Genomic DNA, 19868 nt, shown 5'->3' with positions numbered 1-19868 from the left:
ATCATTTTTCACATAGCAGAGATGATTAGGTAATCTGCTTAAATGTTTCTTTATGCTCCAGCACCATCTTCTCTCCGTGCTGTTATTGCCTCAAAAGGGCTGGTGGTCCCCCCGTTTCAGCTCAGCTATTTCCGAGGCTGTCTGAGACAGGAGGGAAAGCTCCAGCACACGTTATCACACCCTCTCCAGTATTTAGATGAATGACTTGAAAAACAGGCAGGCAACTTTAGGTCAGAGAAATCAGAGTAACTGCTGTAGGGACTGCACCAGCCTGGAGCACACAAAGCATCTGCTGCCACACGGTGGTGGCTGGTGAGAGCAGAGTCGAGCAAAACCAGGCTTCCCAGCTCCCAGGTCTAGCAGGTAAAACAGAAAGGTCCTTCCCCAATCGGCTTTAAGATGAAAGGAATCTTAAAAATGCATAATTCTTGAAGGAAACCCCAAGGAAAGGAAACGTAGCATCAAATTATCAATGAAACACAAGGCTCGTGCAACTAAACTCTTCCCTCCAGAAGAGCGATTTGCTCGCAAAGCTTAATACTGCCTCCCAGCAGGGAACCGGTAATATCCAGTTTCTCCAGATTTTTTCGTTTGAGCTGTCAGACTTACCTCCCCGGAGAGTTGACAGGTTGTAGGAGTCAAAGTCCGGCTGGGAGAGCATGTCTATAAACATGGTTGGCGTGCCGAGTAGAAAGGAGCATCTTCAGGAAGGGGAGAGAAAAGGCAAAGCTGCAGAGCTGGAACCAGGGACAGCCCCGGCTCAGCGCCCCATCCTGCCCCATCCCGCCGGGCCGCGGAGCCGCAGCGCGGAGGCAGGCACGGGAGGCGTGCTCTTCATCCGTGCACATACACGTGTATAAAAATATACATACATATGTGTGTGCATTATGCAGACACAACGATAGCTCCTTTGTTTTATGAGCTACACACGAAGAACAAGCTGGAAATGCAACTGTCGCAGCAGCAGAGCTGGGCGTGGAGAAGGAGGGCAGGTGGTTAGGTGTAAAAACACACCAGCCGTAGCAAACCAAGACACCGCTACGCTTTCCAGCCAGAGCCCTACAGTGACCTGAAGGATCCCTTATTTTTGGGAAAAGAGAAGCGTGACAAACTCCCAAGCGCAGCTGAAAAAGCAGGATTTAGGCTCCTGAAGCGCCTGCGCAAGCGTGGGCACCAGCAAACCTGCCTCTCCCGTCGCGGGACGGGAGAGCCCGAGCAATGGCCTGGCAGGTGAGACAAGGGAAGAAAGCATCGCCGCGAGGCAACGAACTCCTGTAGCAAGACACAAACGAACTCTCACTTCTCTCGAGACACTGCCTCCAGAGCAGCCTTCCCCTCGAAGCTCGGCGATGAGAAGATGCAGGAGGACCCGTGCAGAGCCATCACCATGCAGCCTCCTACCGACGCCAGGCAATGATAGAGGGGTGCGGGGAGGCCAACGCGATAGTCCTGGGATCAAGCCAAAGACAACAGTGAGGAGGGGAGAGCTTCCAGTCCGTGACTAGCCCATCTCACTGCTGAAGAGCAAAGGTCTGAACAGAGAAGTTTTCCCTGATTCACTGAAAGCTTGCTGGAAATCTGACATTCATCTGCATTCCCGTTCGGTGGAAACACGACGCTGATGCTTCCTGCCTTTAATAAAAATCAGTTTGGGAAGTTTTTAATGCCAAAACTTCATTCTGTAATTTTGCAATGTCTTTTCTTTGCTGGACTTTTTGGTCTGGTGTTGCTTACACATTATTTTATGATATGCCAGAAGAGAAGAGCAGTAGAGCTATGACAGGCATGAAATATGCAGGCTATGGCACATGCTATTAATTTTATTTTGTTTTTAAAAACACCAAAGGCTCTGAAGACTGATTGAAACAACCCATCTTTTTTTCTGGATCAAAGCTGGCGTGTTAGAAATAACTACTTCAAAACTTCAAAAGAAAATATTTGCCTTTAACAATTTTTAAAAGAAACTACAAATAGAAAGGTCATATCCTGATAAGAGTTAGGAGACTGTATACACTACGTGAAATGAAGTCATGTAAAACAAATTAAAAACTCATTCAACAGAATTCAAAGCTAACATCTGGAGCCTCGTAATTATTTGAAATGAGTATTCACCAAAATGAAAAGTGATTAATTTCACAATTTCTCTGCCACAAAAAGGCATCTTTTTTTCCCCTCCAAAAAAACCCCAAACTTCACATGAAACTAAAATGAAACATCAATGAAACTCCACTGAAATGAAAAATGTTATGCATGGGTATCCCTCAATGACATTTGCAGCAAAACATCCTGCCCTTCTGCTGAGCAAGCACCAACGCTCTCCACACAGGCCGTCTCTCTGTGGCAGGGGAGACCACCCCAAACCGCGCTCCCCCCGAGACCCACCTGCGCCGTGATCCCCAGCCTCAGCCCGATCAGATTGGCATTGTTCACAACGTTCCTGTGCGAGAGGGTGGCTCCTTTGGGGCTCCCCGTCGTCCCCTGAAAGACACAGGGCGTTACGCAACGATGCCGCCTTTTCCGAGGATGAGCTACGTGTGCTCTCAGGGGCAATTTCCCAGGCAGATTCTGGGGTGATCTTGCACTTCATTCTCCATTCAGACCTGGGAGACTTTATTTTCTTCTTTAACAGCATCTTAATCTCAAACCAAACCAAACACTGGTCCAGCTTCAGTTGGACAGAATTCACATGACACCCTCTCATCTCCATCAGCCCTCGAGAAAGGGCTGAGCAGCAAGAATGGAAGAAGCAAGGGGAAACGCTAGAACATTTCCTCCATCCTACAGCAGAAGATGGAACCAGAGCTTGGTCTCAGAGGGCAGAAGGCAAAGGAAACGGGATGCTCAGCATCGCACACGTCCTTCCCTGTGTCCCCAGCAAGGAACCCAACCACGAGGCACGGAGCAGGCAGAAGCACCTACTGAAGTGAACTGGATGTTGATGGGCTCGTTGCAGGAGAGGGTCCGCTGCACAGCTCTTAACTGCTTCATATGGCTGCTGTCCCCAGCCTGCAGCACCTCGTCCATGTGGAAGGTGCCAGGCAGCTTGGAGTCCACCGTGATGACAACGGATAAGTCAGGTAGCCTGGTAGAAAGAAAAATACCATCAGCAATAATGGAGCAAGGAGAAAACTGCCTGGGTAGGCGTACACTGGTCAGGGCAAACCTCCAGGACAGCCTAACCCCTTCTCTTCAGATGAGACCCTCTGCAGGTCCTTCTTTTGCTAGAGCCTGTGTTGTGCAGCTGAGAGGACGCAAGGCAGGACACAGCTGGGACACCAGATGTTCCTAACTCACCTTTTGCTCTTTATTCCCCCTGGACTGGATTTTTCTAGCTCAGGACACGACTGCTTTAGAATATCATAGTATCTCTGTGTTTTAAACTGAGTGGGAAACACCAGTGCCTTACAGCCAACCTGCGAAGGGAGACAGAAACTCATGAGAAGTCACGTCGGGTTGATGTTCAGGACATGATAAAGAGCAGTCACCACTGACGCAGGAACGGCACGGCCCTGTGACCCCGCACAGCAAGCGTTAGCCATTAACACCGCACCGCCATTTTCTCCATGGCTGGTTGCTGTAAGCACAGGAGCTCTCTCCAGATTAAACCTGGAGATTTTTAACACCTTCCTAGTAAAAGCCATGGTGTGCAGCAGTTTAAAGATTCACTGAAGAGCATGACATTGGTCATGAATATATGAAAAAAAAAAAAAAAAAGTCAATTGAGTGTATATCTGAAACGAGGATGGTTGAAGAACTTTGGAAAAAAACAAGGAAACCTAAAGGTCAAGCCAAGGTTTTGTTGTGGGTTTTTTTTAAGGTGTTCTGCTTCCTAAGATTTTTCCACCTCTTTTTAAAGTGTTAGCTATTTTGAAAATTAGAACATTTTTCATTCAACCTTTACATTTATACAATCCTGAAACAAAGTGCTTTAATTACTCCAAGAATTTCTCTTTCTTTTGCAGCAGAAGATTTGCTGAACTTGACCCAGATTTGCAAACTACTTTCATCTTCCAAGAAACACATTCTTGTCAAATAAACTATTTACAGAAATTATTGACTCGGCTGTTTTAATTATTTTCCCAAGGTCCATGAAATAAGGAGACCAAGGCTATGCCAATAAATTACTTGTAAGAACTCTTTGGGGTTTGTCAGAAGGGAAGACAAACATTTCCTCTATTTTCTGGAACAGTCTGCCCAGAACCCAGGGGACTGAGTCTGTTCTGGGATAGTTTGGGCCTTTGTCACTTTTTACTCTTAGTTCCTAGCGTTGTGGTTGAACTAGCTTTGCAAAACTGACGCTACGGGAGGAGCGGAGCTTGCAGGGCAGATGCTGTAGGAGATAAGGGTCTCCAGTTGGGCATCTCCCACTTGGGCTCAACCTGACTGGCAGCAGACCCTTCTTCAAAGGACCGGTCATATAAGCGCTGACATCAGTTCGCTTTTACAAAGGCCTGAAATGCAGCAGGAATCAGAGGAATGGTTATTCAGCATGTATTTCTGTATATACCAAAGGGAGGGAACCTGATGGAGCAAGGAAGGGACTGCACAGGCTGACGGGATCAGACAAAGCCCTGAAGTCTCCAGGGGTCTTGTTGTGCAAATAAACAAACACAAACAAATAATTAGGGGGGTGAGGGACACCAGAGATCCCAGTGCCAAAGGTACACAGGAAAGCTATGAGCACTAGCAAACCTGGGACGATGAGACAGGAATAATCCCCAACGGAGCTGAAGCACGGCTCTGCTCTCACCCCATCAACACTCCAGATTTACACTGGAGGAGAAAAATCAGAGCAGAATCTGACACACAGAGATGGAAAGGAAAACAAAAGCCAGGTCTCACTGGGAAAAAAAGGAAAGTACTGCCGTTTGCCTTTCCACCTGGTGAGAGAAGCAGGAGGCCATCCACGCTGGAAGAGACGTGCTTCACCGCAGCACTGCCTTCAGTCCTAACCCATGAAAATGGGAGTGACACCAGTGAGATGACCGTAAGAGGGTTAAATGAAGGATGAAAAGGGAACTCAAATTACAGCCCAGCAAACGAATTACAGAGTTACTGATACAAGAGAAAAGTCTCTGTTGCTAGAAATTATCCACTTCTTTCTAGGTAAAGCCAGAACTTGGATGGTGCTGGGAAGACCCAGGTGTGGTTCCAGCTTTTCCAATATCAGCCTTTGATTTAAAGCTGAACAAACCACAGAGGAGCAAGTCAGCTTCTTAATCCTAGGATTAATTTCTAGTCATCAAATATTCAGTAGCCTGGATTCCTCATTATTGGAGCTAAGGAGGCAGAACAGTTTAAACTGATCGGTGCTCTGCACGTTGCAAACTCAAACCCAGGCAGGTATGCGAGGGTAGCGGAGGCAGCCACAATCAGACAGCAGAAAGATGTCAAGCAGTGGCAAGAGTTTAACCTCGGACTTAAACCAGGTTAAACTCAAGGCCAGTAAGGCCTAGGACACATCTGGGAAGGAGAAAGCAAACTACCAAGTAGGCTGGTCCTTTCTAAGCCTTCCTCCTTTCTAGTTTCAAGATTAAAATCCCAGATGATGGGTTTTGCCCCGAGCGGTAGGCGGGCAGGACGGCCGCGTGGTGCTCTCCCTCCTGGGCAGGCTGGAACGTGAGTGTGGGAAAGTTAGAACGGATTTAGGACAGATGTTGCCTCTAGAGATTGCAGTCACGCTCTGCTCCTACATAGTCTCTGCTGCCCTGGCTGCCAGCTTCTTGAGTAGAACAGTCCCTGGGTCAGGTATTCAGTCTTGTCTTGTTTTCCTCATTCCCTAGTAAACGACCGCTGGCCGGTATGGTTATTATTGGGGAATTATGGGCAGTACCTGGTTGTTAGCAGAGAGAGAGGGATGAGAAGGATGCAGAAGTCTCCATCAAATGGACAGGGTGGCAGCCAAAGGGAACGGCAACAAACGTGACCACTGAACCGCAGCTCCATCCCCTCGGTCGCTGCGTGGTGGTGTTCCCTCTACATGGCCACCACCAGCCCTGCCCTCCGGCCAGCTCTCCCTCAAACACCCAAGTGCCCAACCAGGAGCTCACCCGTACTGCGTCCCCACTATCCCCTTTAACAGCCGGCTGCTTGCATGCGTTCTCGTAACGAATCAATTAGCGTGAGCAGCAGGCGCCATACAAACCTTCCTGATGACAAACTCCAGCTCGCGGGCCTGGTAGGCTGGATTCACAGATACCTTAAGAGGGAGAAACAAGAAGGTTGATCAGAGTTACTCTTGCCTTGAAAACCCCCCCTCTTAACACATATTCCAACAGAAGAGTTCTCCCGGGGACAAGCCACTCTCAAAGCCTCTTCTCCTCTCCAACACACAGAACTAAGAGCTCCCCACTGCAGGGATTTCACATTCACAAGAAAAATGAGCTGAATCCTGTGTTTGCACGAAAGAAAACAATCAGAAAAGAGATTTATGTGAGGTCAGATAGTCACAACAGAGTTTCAGGAACCAAAACCAGACCTCCTGACTCCCAGGCAGACGTTCAATCCACTGAACCGAAGACTCAAAACTCAAGAGGAAGTCAGGTTTCTTAACAGACAGCCATGAAAATACCAGCTTTCTCCTGTCCAGCTCTCCACAGAAGCAGTATTGGCTACTGGAGTGGAGTTCACACCAGGTTTATAGTAAGCCATGTGCATCCACCCTGTTACTGCGTCTTAGCAGGCTCCGGGCTGAGCCACGATGAAGAAAACGGACGAGAAGGTGCAGTGCAGGCCTTACTACGGTGCACTGTCTGAATAAGATGCGTTTTGGTGAATGCGCCAGGTCATACTCTCAAATGAAAATTGCCTTTGGGGGATATGCAACTTGGACTACATTTTTAAGTGAGCATTCACATCATGAAGCAATACAGGTCCTATTTTGGAGGGATCTAAATAACTGGTAACTTTAGGACAGCAGCACGTTACGTAAAAACGGTCCTATAGGCAAAAGCATCTCTCCATCTATCATCGGCTGCTGCAAGCCAGTTCACAGCCGTCCATTTCTTGCTGCTCCTCCCTCTGCAGTCTGCTTTCCTACACAGCGGAGCACAAAGACGCAGAGGGCTGCACAGATCTTGTTTAAATACTGGATTCACTTACAGCCAACGTGCTGGGTAAGAGCATGGAAAAAAGAGACAATAAACTTTACTCTCCAGTATCTCCTATTGCTTCTCGGTCTCCATTTCCTTTCCCAACAGAGTGCTAAAAACCCAGACACAGCCAACTCCTTACCAGGATGATTCCTGCCTGGGCAGTTGCAAACTGCATGAGAACCCACTCGTATTTGTTGGGACCCCACATTCCCAGCCGGTCGCCCTTCTTCAGGCCAAGAGCCAGAAGCCCAGCTGCTGCCTGGTCCACCTGTAAAATGCAAGACAAGAACCTGAGGATCACACATAGGATGCAGCGGGGGATATCTGTCTTCAGGCACTGCTTTCTAGGGAAAAAAAACATCGTCTTCGCAACTGCCATCGGACAGAACGGACCTCTGCTGCAGCCTGTCAGCCTCCTGCTGCAGCAGCAGCAACATCTTCGGAGTCACGGAGCACAGACCAGCCCCTGCTCAGCAGGGTGACCGAAAGCATAAAAACAACAAGCATGGAACAACAAATCAGGAAAGAAACCAAAATAGGCAATTATGTCCAAATAGTTGCAAATTCATTCTTGCTCAAAGACTATTTAGTGTCTAGCTCCTCATCAACTCAACTTAGGACTGAGCCTTACCCATATGCTGGGCCCATCTACGCCGTTGGATCTGCCCCCGCTCTGGCACATCACTTCGTTCTGAAAGGACTCAGGTGAGGAAAACTTTTTGACCAGTCTGGGGTTCCTATCCCCATTAACTTGCATTCAGCCACTACATTAACATGACCGCTTTATTTTGCAAGATGGTAAGCGTGCTTCAGGTGTGCAGATGTGCGTATAAATATTCCGAGGTATTCGGGAAAGTTTGCAGAGCTTTGTTACGTTCGCAAATGAATCTATGAAATCTACCTTGTAGGAGATATTAATCTGAGGAATAGCTATTCTCCGATTCAGTTCTGAATTACAGCCTACTGTTTAAAATTAGGGTGAACACAGCTAATCTGGTTTATCTGAATGGATGTAACCAAAACGCTAGAAAATCTAAAAAAAACCCAAACAATTCTTCCTGTCCAAGATCACATCCTACATGGAACAGAAACTTTCCAGGTAGTTAGCCTTGAAATATTGCCCCTCCTTTCAGAAGACATACAAACGTGTATTCGTATGCAACATGCACACGTACGTACGCATGCACAGATACACCCCCACACGTTTTCGCATATGATATTGAGATCAAGTCCTTGACTTTGCTCAGTTGCCTTTGTGCTTGGACTGGAAACCTCTGCAGACTCAGAACCTCTGCCAGCTGGAGCAGGGTGACTAATACAAGAGCTGGAGTTGAGAAAAACACCATGAGAGTTCTCCAGTTGAGAAAAACACCATGACTCAGCCTATAACACATCAGATAGGGGTGATAATTTTTAAATATGAAAGTTCATTCTGGGATATTCAGCAAGCGTTTTACATACGCCACCTTCTCCCTTTGATCGTGAGACTCTAAGGAGGACAAAGGCAGCACACACCCATCGGTGTGTGTGGGGAGGTGCTATCACCCTCCGCTCAGGGCCAGGATGAAGATCTGCATAAGACAAACCTCACTCCTGAGCTGAGCGATGAAATCATTTTCCATTTCTCCATCGCGCCTGCTGCTGCTGTTATCCACCCGCCTGGGCTCTCCGAAGGGTGAACCAGGCACTCACCTCCTCTTTGAACTGAGCAAACGTCTTCCGAACCCCATCGCGGCAGAAGACCAAGGCGTCGCGGTCGGGAAACCGCTCAACGGTCTCATCCAGGCACTGGCCCATGGTTTTGGTGAGAAGGGGAATGTCTAAGGTCCCCTGGACATAGCTGTTGGTCACCCTCTGGGAGGCAGAGGGCACCCCTGTGTGCAGGGCACTGTGAAAGAAAAGGAGAAGAGTTTGTTTTTTAATATAGCCCGTCAATACAATTCTCCCCGTCTGGAAGGATTATCAACCTGCCGACAGCACCAGGAGTACTCGATGCCCATCCCCACACCGGTGGGAGCCACAGGCAGCCACTTCAGCGGGTCAGGATCGGGAAGACCTCCAAAAGCACTGGGAAAGCACGTGCAGCAGCCAAGGGGGCACTGGGCAGGTGGAACGGCCTCGGTAAGCCCAGTGCACCCACTGGGACCCGCCTGCACCAGCACCAGCGCAGGCAGAGCCTCCATCCCTCCGCTGGAAACCAGGACCCTGCTCAGTGATGGGGCAGGAGCCTGCACCAGCCCTGCAGACGGGGCACAGCCTGGGCCTCCCGTCATTCACCTGGGGTGAAAGCTACCTTGGATTTCTCGGGATATTTGGACAGACAATGGACTTTGCTGAGAGATGGCAACTGGGTTCGGTCTTTCTGCAACATTAAATAGTGCAAATAACTTGGGAGGAACACAATCAAAACAGTTTGTAGGGAAACACCCCTGACCGGCTTCTCTCTGCTGGAAAGAGCAGATGACTGAGAAACAGAAAGTTAAAATTAAAGTCGGAGATCTGTCATTTTATCAGTCTCCAAAACGGTCTGCAGAGAAGAGTCCAATCCTGCAGAATAAAAGCTGTTCAGAAGAGGTCAAAGGAGTTGCGCTGTAACCAAGAGGCATTTGCAAAGTAACGGTCTGTGTATACAACAGCAAGGGGGCTGTACATGCTTTACCATCTCTGCCAACTAGACCGCAAAAAGCTTATGGTGCTGAAGACAGCATCAGTAAAACGAGGAGCTACCAGCGAGACGAGGGGGGAGAAGCACAGAGGCAATAATTCAGCAGGCTCAGTGGGTGGGGGAGACTGCAGCCACCGCAGGCACGGGGCAGGAGGGGAGGAGGAGAGCAGGGAGGTGTTTCGGCAGGGCAGCACCCGGGCAGCAATGGCAGGACAGGGTCCTTGGGAGGAGCACGGAGATACTGTGTTGGAGGGCAAGCTGGAGGGGGAACGTAGTTAGGAGAGGCAGCAAGGAGAAGATGTGGGCAGGGCGGTAGGGAAAAATCATTTTAAAATCCTTAAGGCTTTCGCTGAGGTCTGACCATCAGTTGAAAAGCAGCGACCTCCCCTCAAACCACAGCTCCCAACCATCCCAGCCCTGCAGTTCTCGCCCCGGTTTCTCTCTCCACCTCCTCCAAGCCCCTCTCTGCCCCAGCAGCCCCCCGCCACGCTGCCCTCCTCCCCGGGCAGCCCCCCGCTTTCTCCATCCCTCCTCACTTCTCCCCTGCCTCCCTCCGTGCTCTCAGCTCCTCCATTCCTGCCGGAGGCGATGCCGAGGAAGGACAGGGCGAAGCGGCACTTGCGGGGTGCACAGCTCCGAGGCAATGCCCTGTGTTTGCAGATTCACTGTAGAATGGGGGGATCCCTGCCCTAGAGAGGAAAAACAGATCAGCCTGAACTCACATTTCCCCCATTCGTTATGGGATCAATATTCTACAAAGACTCGGTGCTATTTACCATAAAATATTTGTTTTCCTGCCCACAAGAAAGCAAACCTAGCATGAAGCTACTTCCTCTACAGGGTGGAGTTCAACCTCGAGATAAGCACAAACCAAGATTTTACCTTCCAGGGGGAGTTTTGCTCCGAGAGCTGAGCAAACGGCCTGGCCCCCTTTTCCCACTGCTGTCCTGCAGCCGGAGGGCTGGGCAGCTCCCACCGGCTCTGTTCCTGATGTCCCTCCTCGCTCCGCTCTTGGGCAGCTCACACCAAGGCTGTCAGGGCTGCCCGAGGAGCAGGAGGGAGGGCAAGGGCTAAACCGAACTGTCTTTTATTGTTTGAAAGCTCCTGGGCAAGGCAGGTAGATAAACTAGGAGGTGAAAGAAAGCTCTGCAGAAAAAAAGCCTCTCTAAATATACGTTATATAAAATAAAGGTTGAAAAAGCTCTCCTAACCCAAGGGGGGGTGAACGCTCCTGGGAAAGCAGTAAAAGCCACCGCAGCCACTGCCACGGCCCCTCGCTGTTTGAAACGGCGAGCCGCCGTCCCACCGCGTAGTGGGGGTCTCGGACAAGCTCTGGCCGCTGCCGTGGGCAGGCCAGGAAACCACCGACTGTTTGCAAAACCGTTTAATGGAGACCATCACGCCCGCGTGTCTCTCCAGCCAAGTCGCCTCCAGTTTCAGCAGAGCCTGTCCCTAAACACCCCGCGTTTCTCTGCCAGCTGAGGCCCGGGTGAGTCCCTGCTCACTCCCGCAGCCTGAGAAGGGCTGGAGCGGGCAGGGAGCAGCTGCTGACCTGCTTGCGCAAGAGAGCTTTCCCTGAGCACCGTCCCGGGGGTCACGGGAGCCCGGCAGGCTCAGCACGGGGCTGGAGCGGGGGCGAGTAAACAGAAGCATTTCATGGGCTGCAGGGTTCCTCCGGGGACACCACCCAAGGAACCAACTGCTACACAATTTGGTCCAATACCTTCTTCTACCGCGTGATTGAAAAAGAAAAAACAAAAGCCCACCACAAAAGGAGGCTGGAGAGGGGGGGAAAAATTACTAGAAAATTCAGATTGTGCGAAAATTCAATCAAAATCCAAAATGTCCAGCTGAAACAGCCTCCTGCTCTCTGCGGTCAGCCTTCAAGAGGTACTCGCACAACCCCGCACCGCTCATGAAAAGGGGGATATTTTACATATTGGCAAAGCACGAGGCAGAGCAGTTTTTCTGGTTTTACTCTCTCCATTTTTTCCAGGCCTGAAGAGCCAAAGGGTTTCACTGATCTCGCAGGAACCAGACTTTCACACTAAATGCAAGAGGGTGCAAAGCCAGAGCCAAATGCCAGTTCCACCTCCAGTCTTCACGGCTACGGCTTCCTCCCTACCCCAAACACGGGGATGAAAGCATCAAAGAGCAGTAAAAGATGTCTTTATAAAGCCCTGCGCTCCAGAACGCTGTGAAAATACTGCTGGTTCCCCTCACGGTGTGAAAACACGCACAGCTTGCTCTCAACAGTCCCAAGCATTCACACCTACAAATGAAAGCATCAGCAGCTTTGAAATTAGGGCCTAAGATATCTCCTGCTCATAACCCAGAGTCACTAACTCCTCTCAAAGTGCCTGCTCCCACGGTTTCCTCAAATACATCAAGGAAAGCAAAATTCACAGCTGTCAGCCAGTTTGAGCTCCCTGAATTCTGGTCTGATGCTCTCCTGTGCTGCGGCAGTCCTGTATCACTTCTCTCCTGGCTGTGGCAAGAGCGAAAGGTGTGGGATAACACACGGCAGGCTGGGGGAAGCCCTGGGGGGCCGAGAATGGAAGGAACGAGGCAGATACACGATACCTCCATCATCAGTAGCGTCGTGCTGGAAATAACGTCGGGTCAGTCTCCCTCCTGCCTATAGCCAACAGCAAGCATATATATCTGATCTGAAAGAATGTATTGAGAGACCTCTACAATGAAAGGGTCCAAAGGATTTAGAAATAATCTTTTTGTTCACCTTTGTTACAGAAAACAATCTGCCCTCCGCCTCTTCCTATGAAGATCTGGTTCTGCTGGAGATAAAACAAGACCGATGGTCCGACGGTCTGATGTTACAGCAGCTGTCGTTTCCCTGCCTCAGCCGGAGGAGAGCAAATAAAACTCCGTTTGCTCCTGGGTCTCAGCGTAGCCTGTTAAACACTGCTCTTGGAGAGCACATGCCTTCTGTTGGCAACACGTTCCAGCAGCGAGGCAGCCTGTGGTGCCTGCAAACGAGCCAGCCTCAGCGGCTGCTCCTGCAAAACTCCATAACCCCGGAGTTCAGCAGCAAAATTGAACAGAGAAACACGAGACCCAGAAAAAAATCAGCCCGCTCCCGCCTCGTGCGACAGGCAGGCAAGCAGCCGAATGTTGGCAGACCCAGAAAGCGCTCCTGCCTGATGGCGGCAAGCAGCAACAACCAGACCGAAGCAAGCATTCTCCACTAATCCTAGGAGCTCTTTGCATTTCTCTCTGAATAGCCCCAACTAACATTTTATAGCTGTTGATATAAGATAACCAGCTTCATTTTTCACCTTTAACTCCTCGCTAGTCTCTACAGAAATTATCAGAAGGGACGAGAGATGAACCCAAGGCAGAGGCATCGGCGTGACCTCCGGTCCCCTCCGACGCTCAGGCAAGCCAGCTCCTGCTTTGCAGCCGCGAAGGCCAGGGAACTGACCCGTGGGGCCGGCCCCTCCGCGCGTGGACAAAGGGCTCTGCCCTCCCGGGGCTTGGGGACCCTCCTGACTGCGGGGTTCATACTCGGAGAGGTTCACGGACTCCCCAGCCAGTTCCCTTGTTCATGGACACCTACCAGGAGCTTCTCCCCCCAAAGCAAGAGCTTTTGGGTCTTTTATGTAACACAACTGCAATAAAAGGGTGGTGAAAGTTAACCCTGCTCTGCTCTGTCCTTACCTCTTCTTTACTCTTTAAAACAACCCTGTTGACTAAAGAGTTAACCAGGTTCTGGTTGCTTTTGTTTGTTTGAATCACAGAATCATAGAATCGTTGAGGTTGGAAAAGACCTTTAAGATCGTGAAGCCCACCACTAACCCATGTCCTTGAGCACCACATCTCCCCGGCTGTTAAGTACCCCCAGGGATGGGAACTCAGCCCCTACCCTGGGCAGCCTGTGCCAGGGCCTGACAGCCCTTTCGTGAAGAAATTTTTCCTAATACCCAACCCAAACCTGCCCTGGCGCAGCTTGAGGCCGTTCCCTCTCGTCCCATCGCTTGTTCCTGGGGAGAAGAGACCGACCCCCTCCGGCTCCAGCCTCCTTTCAGGCAGTTGCAGAGAGCGATGAGGGCTCCCCTCAGCCTCCTCTTCTCCAGGCTGAGCCCCCCCAGCTCCCCCAGCCGCTCCTCCCCAGCCTTGGGCTCCAGCCCCTGCCCCAGCCTCGCTGCCCTGCTCTGGCCACGCTCCAGCCCCTCCGTGGCCGCCTTGGGGTCCTTCTTTTATGGCAGTAGGCAGATTAAGTTCTAGTTGGGCTTTGGCCCTTCTAATCTCCCTGCATAACCTCACGACATCCTTGTAGTCCTTCTGAGTTGCCTGCCCCTTCTTCCAATGGTCATAAACTCTCCTTTTTTTCCTGAGTTCCACCCAAAGCTCTTTGTTCGGCCAGGCTGGTCGTCCTCCCTGCCAGCTGATCTTTCAGCACATGGGGATGGCCTGCTCCTGCGCCTGTAAGGTCTCCTTCTTGAAGGATGTCCAGCCTTCCTGGATTCCTTTGCCCTCCAGGACTGCTTCCCAAGGGACTCCATCAACCAGGCTCCTGAACAGGCCAAAGTCTGCCCTCCAGAAGTCCAAGGTAGCAGCTCTGCTGACCCCCTCCTTACTTCTCCACGAATCGAAAACTCTGTCATTTCATGATCGCTGTGCCCAAGACGGCCTCCAACCATCACATCACCCACCAGGCCTCCTCTGTTCGCACACACCAGGTCCAGTGGGCACCTTCCCTCGCCAGCTGTGCCAGGAAGGTCTCTTCCACACACGCCAGGAACCTCCTGGACTGTTTCCTCTCTGCTGTATTGTATTTCCAGCAGCCTGTCCCTGCTGAAGCGTTTACAGCCATCCATCGCAGCACTCCAGTTGCGTGAGTCATCCCACTGGGCTTCCGCAATGGCAACCATATCATAGCTTTTCTGCTGCACAGGGGCTTCCAGCTCCTCCTGTTTGTTGCCCATGCTGCGTGCATTGGCGTAGATGCACTTCAGTTATGCTATTGCTCCTGCCACCTTTTTGGGGGGAGAAGCCCTTATTCCTACGTGACCATTTCCAGGCACCTCCATGGTTTCTAACACATCCATAACCCTTGTGTCTTTGCTGCTGCATGGCTCTCCATCCCCTGCCTCCACTGAGATGGCAGACCAAAGGACCTCGCTAGCACACCATCCCTCAAACATTGCTGTGCTGCCCCCAGACTTATCTCTAGCGAGCCTGGTTTTATCCCTTTCCCCCTCCAATCTAGTTTAAAGCTCGTTCAATCAGCCCTGCTAGCTCCTGCGCAAAGATCCTTTTCCCCCTTTGAGACGGGCGCACCCCATCTGTCGCCAGCAGGCCTGGTGCCGTGTAGACCAACCTGTGATCAAAAAAACTCAGAATTCTGCCGGTGGCACCAGGCTCGGAGCCAGGTCTTGATCTGCTGGGTCTTCCTGCGTCCTCCCTCATCGCTCCCTGCAACTGGGAGGACAGAGGAGAACGCTGCTTGTGCTCCTGATCCCTTAACCAGTCATCCCAAGGCCCTGAAGTCTCTCTTGATTGCCCTTGGACCTCTTGTTGCAACTTCAACTGAAAAAATCAATAATGGATAATAACGAGGGCTGTGCCAGGGTAGGAAGCTTCCTCTTTGCATCTTTAACCCGGGCCCCAGGGAGGCAGCAGCCTTCCCTAAGAAGTGGGTCTGGTCTGCATATCGGGCCTTCTGTTCCCTGCAGAAGGGAGTCTCCTACGACAGTGACCCACCTTTTTTTCTTTATGGAAGCGGTTTTGATGCAGAGGGTAGGCCAACTTAACCTCAGCGACACCTCCGAGCTAGATGAACCACTGTCCTCGTCGTCCTCCGGTTCCACTTGCAGAGCCTCGTACCTATGATGCAAGAGCACCCGGGAAGGTGGGGCGGTCGCAGAGCAGACGCTGGGCAGGGACTTGTCACCATTGCCCCCTGTCCCTTAAGTCACTGCATTCAGCAGAGCAGAGAGAGGACAGGGAATCCTCCGTATCATGGGTCCTGTCTGCCTGTTGGGCCCATCTCATGGAAGGCAGGGTGCGATTCCAGTAGTCTCTCTCGCTGATGCTCCTCAACCTGCTCATCTCCTCCCGGAGCTCTGTCACTGAGCAGAGGAGCATCTCTCCCCGGGCGCATCTCCCACAGGGGTGCTCGCTGCTGCCGTCCGATACTGGTGTAAGAGTACGGGACACCCCGCAGCCTGACACCCGGCGGCACGTGTTCCCGCCGGAGCTCTGCCTGGGAAACTGCATCCATCGTGGTGGGTTCAGAGCTTAGAGAGGCCATGGCTTTCTGCCGGCTGGATAGCATTGCTCCCTGGCCGAGCTGTCAGGGCTTCAGCACCCTCCCTGCGCGCCGACGGCCATGCAAAGTGCTGCGCCACCCGCCACACCTCGCCCTGTTTGCCCAGTGGCCAGCGCTCCCCAGGGGCTTCTTTTATACATGGGAGGGGCCCGGCCACCATTGCTCCTGGCCCCACCCAGGTCTCATCGGCCGCTGCCGCCCGAGCTGCGGGCTCCCGGGGGTCTCCGGGCTCCCCCGGTTCAGGAAACCCCCCCTGTGCACCACACTGGAGCGCCGCGCCGCCGATCGCGCCGGCACCGAAGCCGCTCGCCTCGGCGCCTGGTTTGGTTTGGTTTAAGGAAGGATCGAGCCCCCAGAGCTTTCAGTCTCCAACTGCAGCAGACTTTTTGGTTACATGTTCCACTGCGCCTCTCTCCCCTCTGCACTCCTCCTGCCAAAAGGATAAATACTGCCCAACCCTAGGAGTGGAATTTAATAAACTTTTTTTATAATGTTACTAGAAAGATTTTACTCTTCCAGATACACTGTCTGTTTACCCAAGCGCTTTGTGTTCCTGCCCCTCAGCAGAAGTGAAACGCTTCTGGGCTGGAGTCGAAACTGCAGGGAGCTCTCTGTCGTGCTTCCCTTCCGATCCCATTTCGTAACAACAGATTCCGAGACGCCAGGCTTCGCTCCAGCCACCTCGCTCCTAATCTCAATCCAGTTGAAACAAAACACCCGGACCCCGTGTGTGGAAAACAACGGCTGCTCCCCACAGTTCCTGGGGAGCTGCTTCCAGTGAGCACTGGGCTCCGAGCATCAGCTAATCCTTCCGAGCCTTTCCCAAAGCCCGGTGCTTTCCTGTTGCTGCTCTTTCCCACGAACTTGCTCCAAGAGGCAGCGTTGACCAAAAGCAAGGCAAAGAACTGGCTTGACCCCCAGAGCTCCTTGGTGCCCTGGACTTGCTGGCACCCCAGTGCCCCCCGCCACCCTGCCCACCCAGGGGTCCGGGTGGCCACAGCAGGACGGGGACGCTGCCTGACGAAGCCCACAACTCAGCGCTGAAGGAGGATGGAGGAGCTGTTTGATGCATTTCACGTTACTGCAATGGGGATGGAGCTGGGGCACAAAGAAAGCCCAGCCCGGGGCACCCATTCGCATCCCTCCGCAGGGCTCATCCCTGCCCCTGGCCTCCTCCCAGGCCGGGGTGGGGGCAGACCCAGGGGATGCAGCCTGTCTTCTGCCACTCGGGAGGGGTTTTTGGGGAGCCAAGGGACAGCGACAGACACCGAGAGAGAAACCTCCAGCTGAACCTGCCCGCCCTGCAAGCGACCACCCTCTTGGCTGGACGAACATCTTGCTCTCCAGCACCCTATAGCCCCTGTCACACATGGCCTCCACCCCCCAGAGCCCCCGTCCCTGTCCCTACAGCCCCCTCACCATCTGCCCCCACAGCCCTCCCTCCCCTCCCGCCCATGGCCCCCTGCCCCCTATAGCCACTCATCCCTTCTCACCCACGGCCCCCCATTCCCTATAGCCCCCCCATTCCCTATAGCCCCCCCATCCCCTCTTACCCACGGCCCCCAGTCCCTTATAGCCCCCCATCCCCTATAGACCCCCATTCCCTCTCACTCATGGCCTCCTGTCCTCTACAGCCCCCTATCCCCTCTCACCCATAGCCCCCTGCCCCTATAGCCCCCCATCCCCTCTCACCCATAGCCCCCTGCCCCTATAGCCCCCCATCCCCTCTCACCCATAGCCCCCTGCCCCTATAGCCCCCCATCCCCTCTCACCCATAGCCCCCTGCCCCTATAGCCCCCCATCCCCTCTCACCCATAGCCCCCTGCCCCTATAGCCCCCCATCCCCTCTCACCCATAGCCCCCTGCCCCTATAGCCCCCCATCCCCTCTCACCCATGGCCCCCCACCCCTATAGCCCCCTATCCCCTCTCACCCATGGCCCCCTGCCCCTATAGCCCCCCATCCCCTACAGCCCCATGGCCCCCTGCCCCTACAGCCCCCCCATCCCCTATAGCCCCATGGCCCCCTGCCCCTATAGCTCCCCAGCCCCTACAGCCCCATGGCCCCCTGCCCCCCCATCCCCTATAGCTCCCCAGCCCCTCTCACCCCCGGCCCCCTGTAGCCCCCCGGCGCCTGTAGCCCCCGTCCCCCGCTCCCTCCCCGGCAGCCCCGGCCCTACCTGCCCGGCGGGGCTCCCCGCCGCCCGCCCGCCCGGCGCAGCAGGGGCAGCCCGCGGCGGGGCAGCGCTGCCAGCCGCCCGGTGACCGTGGCCATGGCCATGCCTGCGGCGGCGCTCGGTCGGCGGGGGCGGTGCCCACCGCGGCCCGGCCCCGCCTCGGGGGCTGCGGCTCCCCTCGGCCCCGGGGAAGCGGCGGGGCCGGGGCCGGGGCCGGGGCCCCGCGGTGGCGGCAGGGAACCGCGCTGGGAGCCGGCCCCGTCCTCCGCCGGCTCCAGGTCCCCGCACCGAGCCCCCGTCCCCGCCCCGAGCCCCCTCCCCGCCTCTCCCCGCCCCGCAAGCTCTTCCCGCGCTGCCCTATCTCGCTTTTTCTGCCCAGCCGCTGCTGCACCCCAAATAAACCCCCAGCCCACCCGAGATGGGCTTCGGCGTGAGGCTTTCCTCCAGCTGTATCGCCCGCTGCCTGAGCCCTGTGAGTCACTCATTGATTTCCAGCCCTATCCAGTTAATGAGTTACCACCTTACCCCCCCGCTCATGGCCTGCACCCTGCCGAGGGGGGACGAGGGACCAGCCAGGGACCGCAGAGCGACCCCGGAGCGGGGAGGCTGCGATCCCCTCGCCCAGGGCCGAGGCGCGCAGCGGTGCTGAGCTCTGCCGAGCGCCCGGCCGCGGGAGCAGCACTGCTCCGCTGCAGCAGAACCGATGCTGGAGAGGCGACAGACGCATCGTTCCCCGTGTATAAAACGACCGACAGCCTTTCTGGGCATCGCCTGCAACAACAGCTAATTAATCCTCGTGAAAGGGCTGGGGTATACATTTGATCCCAGAAAACAGTCTGTGTTTTTTAAATACTGCATGGAGGCATGAACCAAGCAGCGCTGGCCTGCGACACGGGCTCTTGCTGGCTCAGCCGCTCGCCTGCTGGGTGATGGCTGGCTGCCGTTTTGCAGCTCTGCCCGGGGAGAAGCCGGAGTTCGAGGTGTCCGGACGCAGCGTGGCTGCACCACCTCGAGCACGACGGCAGTGACGAACAAGGGCGTAGGCATCGGCCTCCGAAGGGATGTCTACGAGCCAGAAACGTGCTCGTAACACGGCCGCGTAGCGAAATACCGACTGCAAGCAGACCTCCGCTGTTAGATCCTTGGTTTTAGAAGCAGGATTTTCCCCAATGTGCATCGCGTTCACGAGGAGTTTGGGGGCAGCGGTGACAGTGGTGTTTGTTGGAGGAAGGGGGATTTTTGTCTTTGAAATGTGAAAACTGGGCCGTGGCTGCAGAGGGGGCACGGGGTGAGGCAGGCCAGAGGTCTGCTGAGCTCTGGGAACGCTCTCCAGCCCCTGCAGGCCCCCGGTAAGGATCGTTAGGTCAGGATTAGACCGACAGTGTTCATCCCCCGGCAGCTCCTGCTCCCTTCTCCTTGCTCGTCTTCTCGCAGCCTTCCTCTAGCAGGGCGTGCAAACGTGCCCCGCGTCGCGGCTTGCCTGTCTCACGGAGGTTTGATGTCCTTTCAGAGATGCGCAGTACCTCCATTTACACGTCAGCCCCACCAAAATCGGTAGCCGGGTGAGTTTATGCGTTTCCGCAGCCGGTGTGAGGCTCTGTGCCATTCGTGACCAGAAGTTACCCTCTCACCGTGTCAGCAC

At 53.7% G+C, this 19868-nt stretch overlaps 1 protein-coding gene across 3 annotated transcripts in view; it reads right to left on the bottom strand.

The window, feature by feature from the left end:
• ACSF2 (acyl-CoA synthetase family member 2) overlaps positions 1-18347 on the bottom strand; it is a 40437-nt gene extending 22090 nt beyond the window's left edge. Inside the window, exons 1-9 of one of the 3 annotated variants that reach the window (XM_087750691.1) lie at positions 18230-18347; positions 8787-8982; positions 7234-7362; positions 6146-6199; positions 3295-3413; positions 2920-3082; positions 2383-2478; positions 1301-1449; positions 610-701 (exon numbers count right to left, since the gene is read on the bottom strand). In XM_087750691.1, the coding sequence (XP_087606817.1) occupies positions 610-701; positions 1301-1449; positions 2383-2478; positions 2920-3082; positions 3295-3413; positions 6146-6199; positions 7234-7362; positions 8787-8982; positions 18230-18330 (1099 nt within the window). In that variant the 5' untranslated portion in view covers positions 18331-18347. Of the gene's footprint in view, positions 1-609; positions 702-1300; positions 1450-2382; positions 2479-2919; positions 3083-3294; positions 3414-6145; positions 6200-7233; positions 7363-8786; positions 8983-12342; positions 12360-15100; positions 15205-18229 lie in introns of those variants that run through there. The other 2 variants (XM_087750692.1, XM_087750694.1) reach the window with 2 other exon arrangements.
• Positions 18348-19868: the final 1521 nt, after the last annotated feature.

The sequence above is a fragment of the Nipponia nippon genome, unplaced genomic scaffold (genome assembly GCF_047370975.1).
Source record: "Nipponia nippon isolate SJK-2023a ecotype South Korea unplaced genomic scaffold, ASM4737097v1 scaffold_14, whole genome shotgun sequence".
NCBI classification, from domain to species: Eukaryota; Metazoa; Chordata; class Aves; order Pelecaniformes; family Threskiornithidae; genus Nipponia; species Nipponia nippon.
This window is presented reverse-complemented; position numbering and strand designations above follow the sequence as displayed.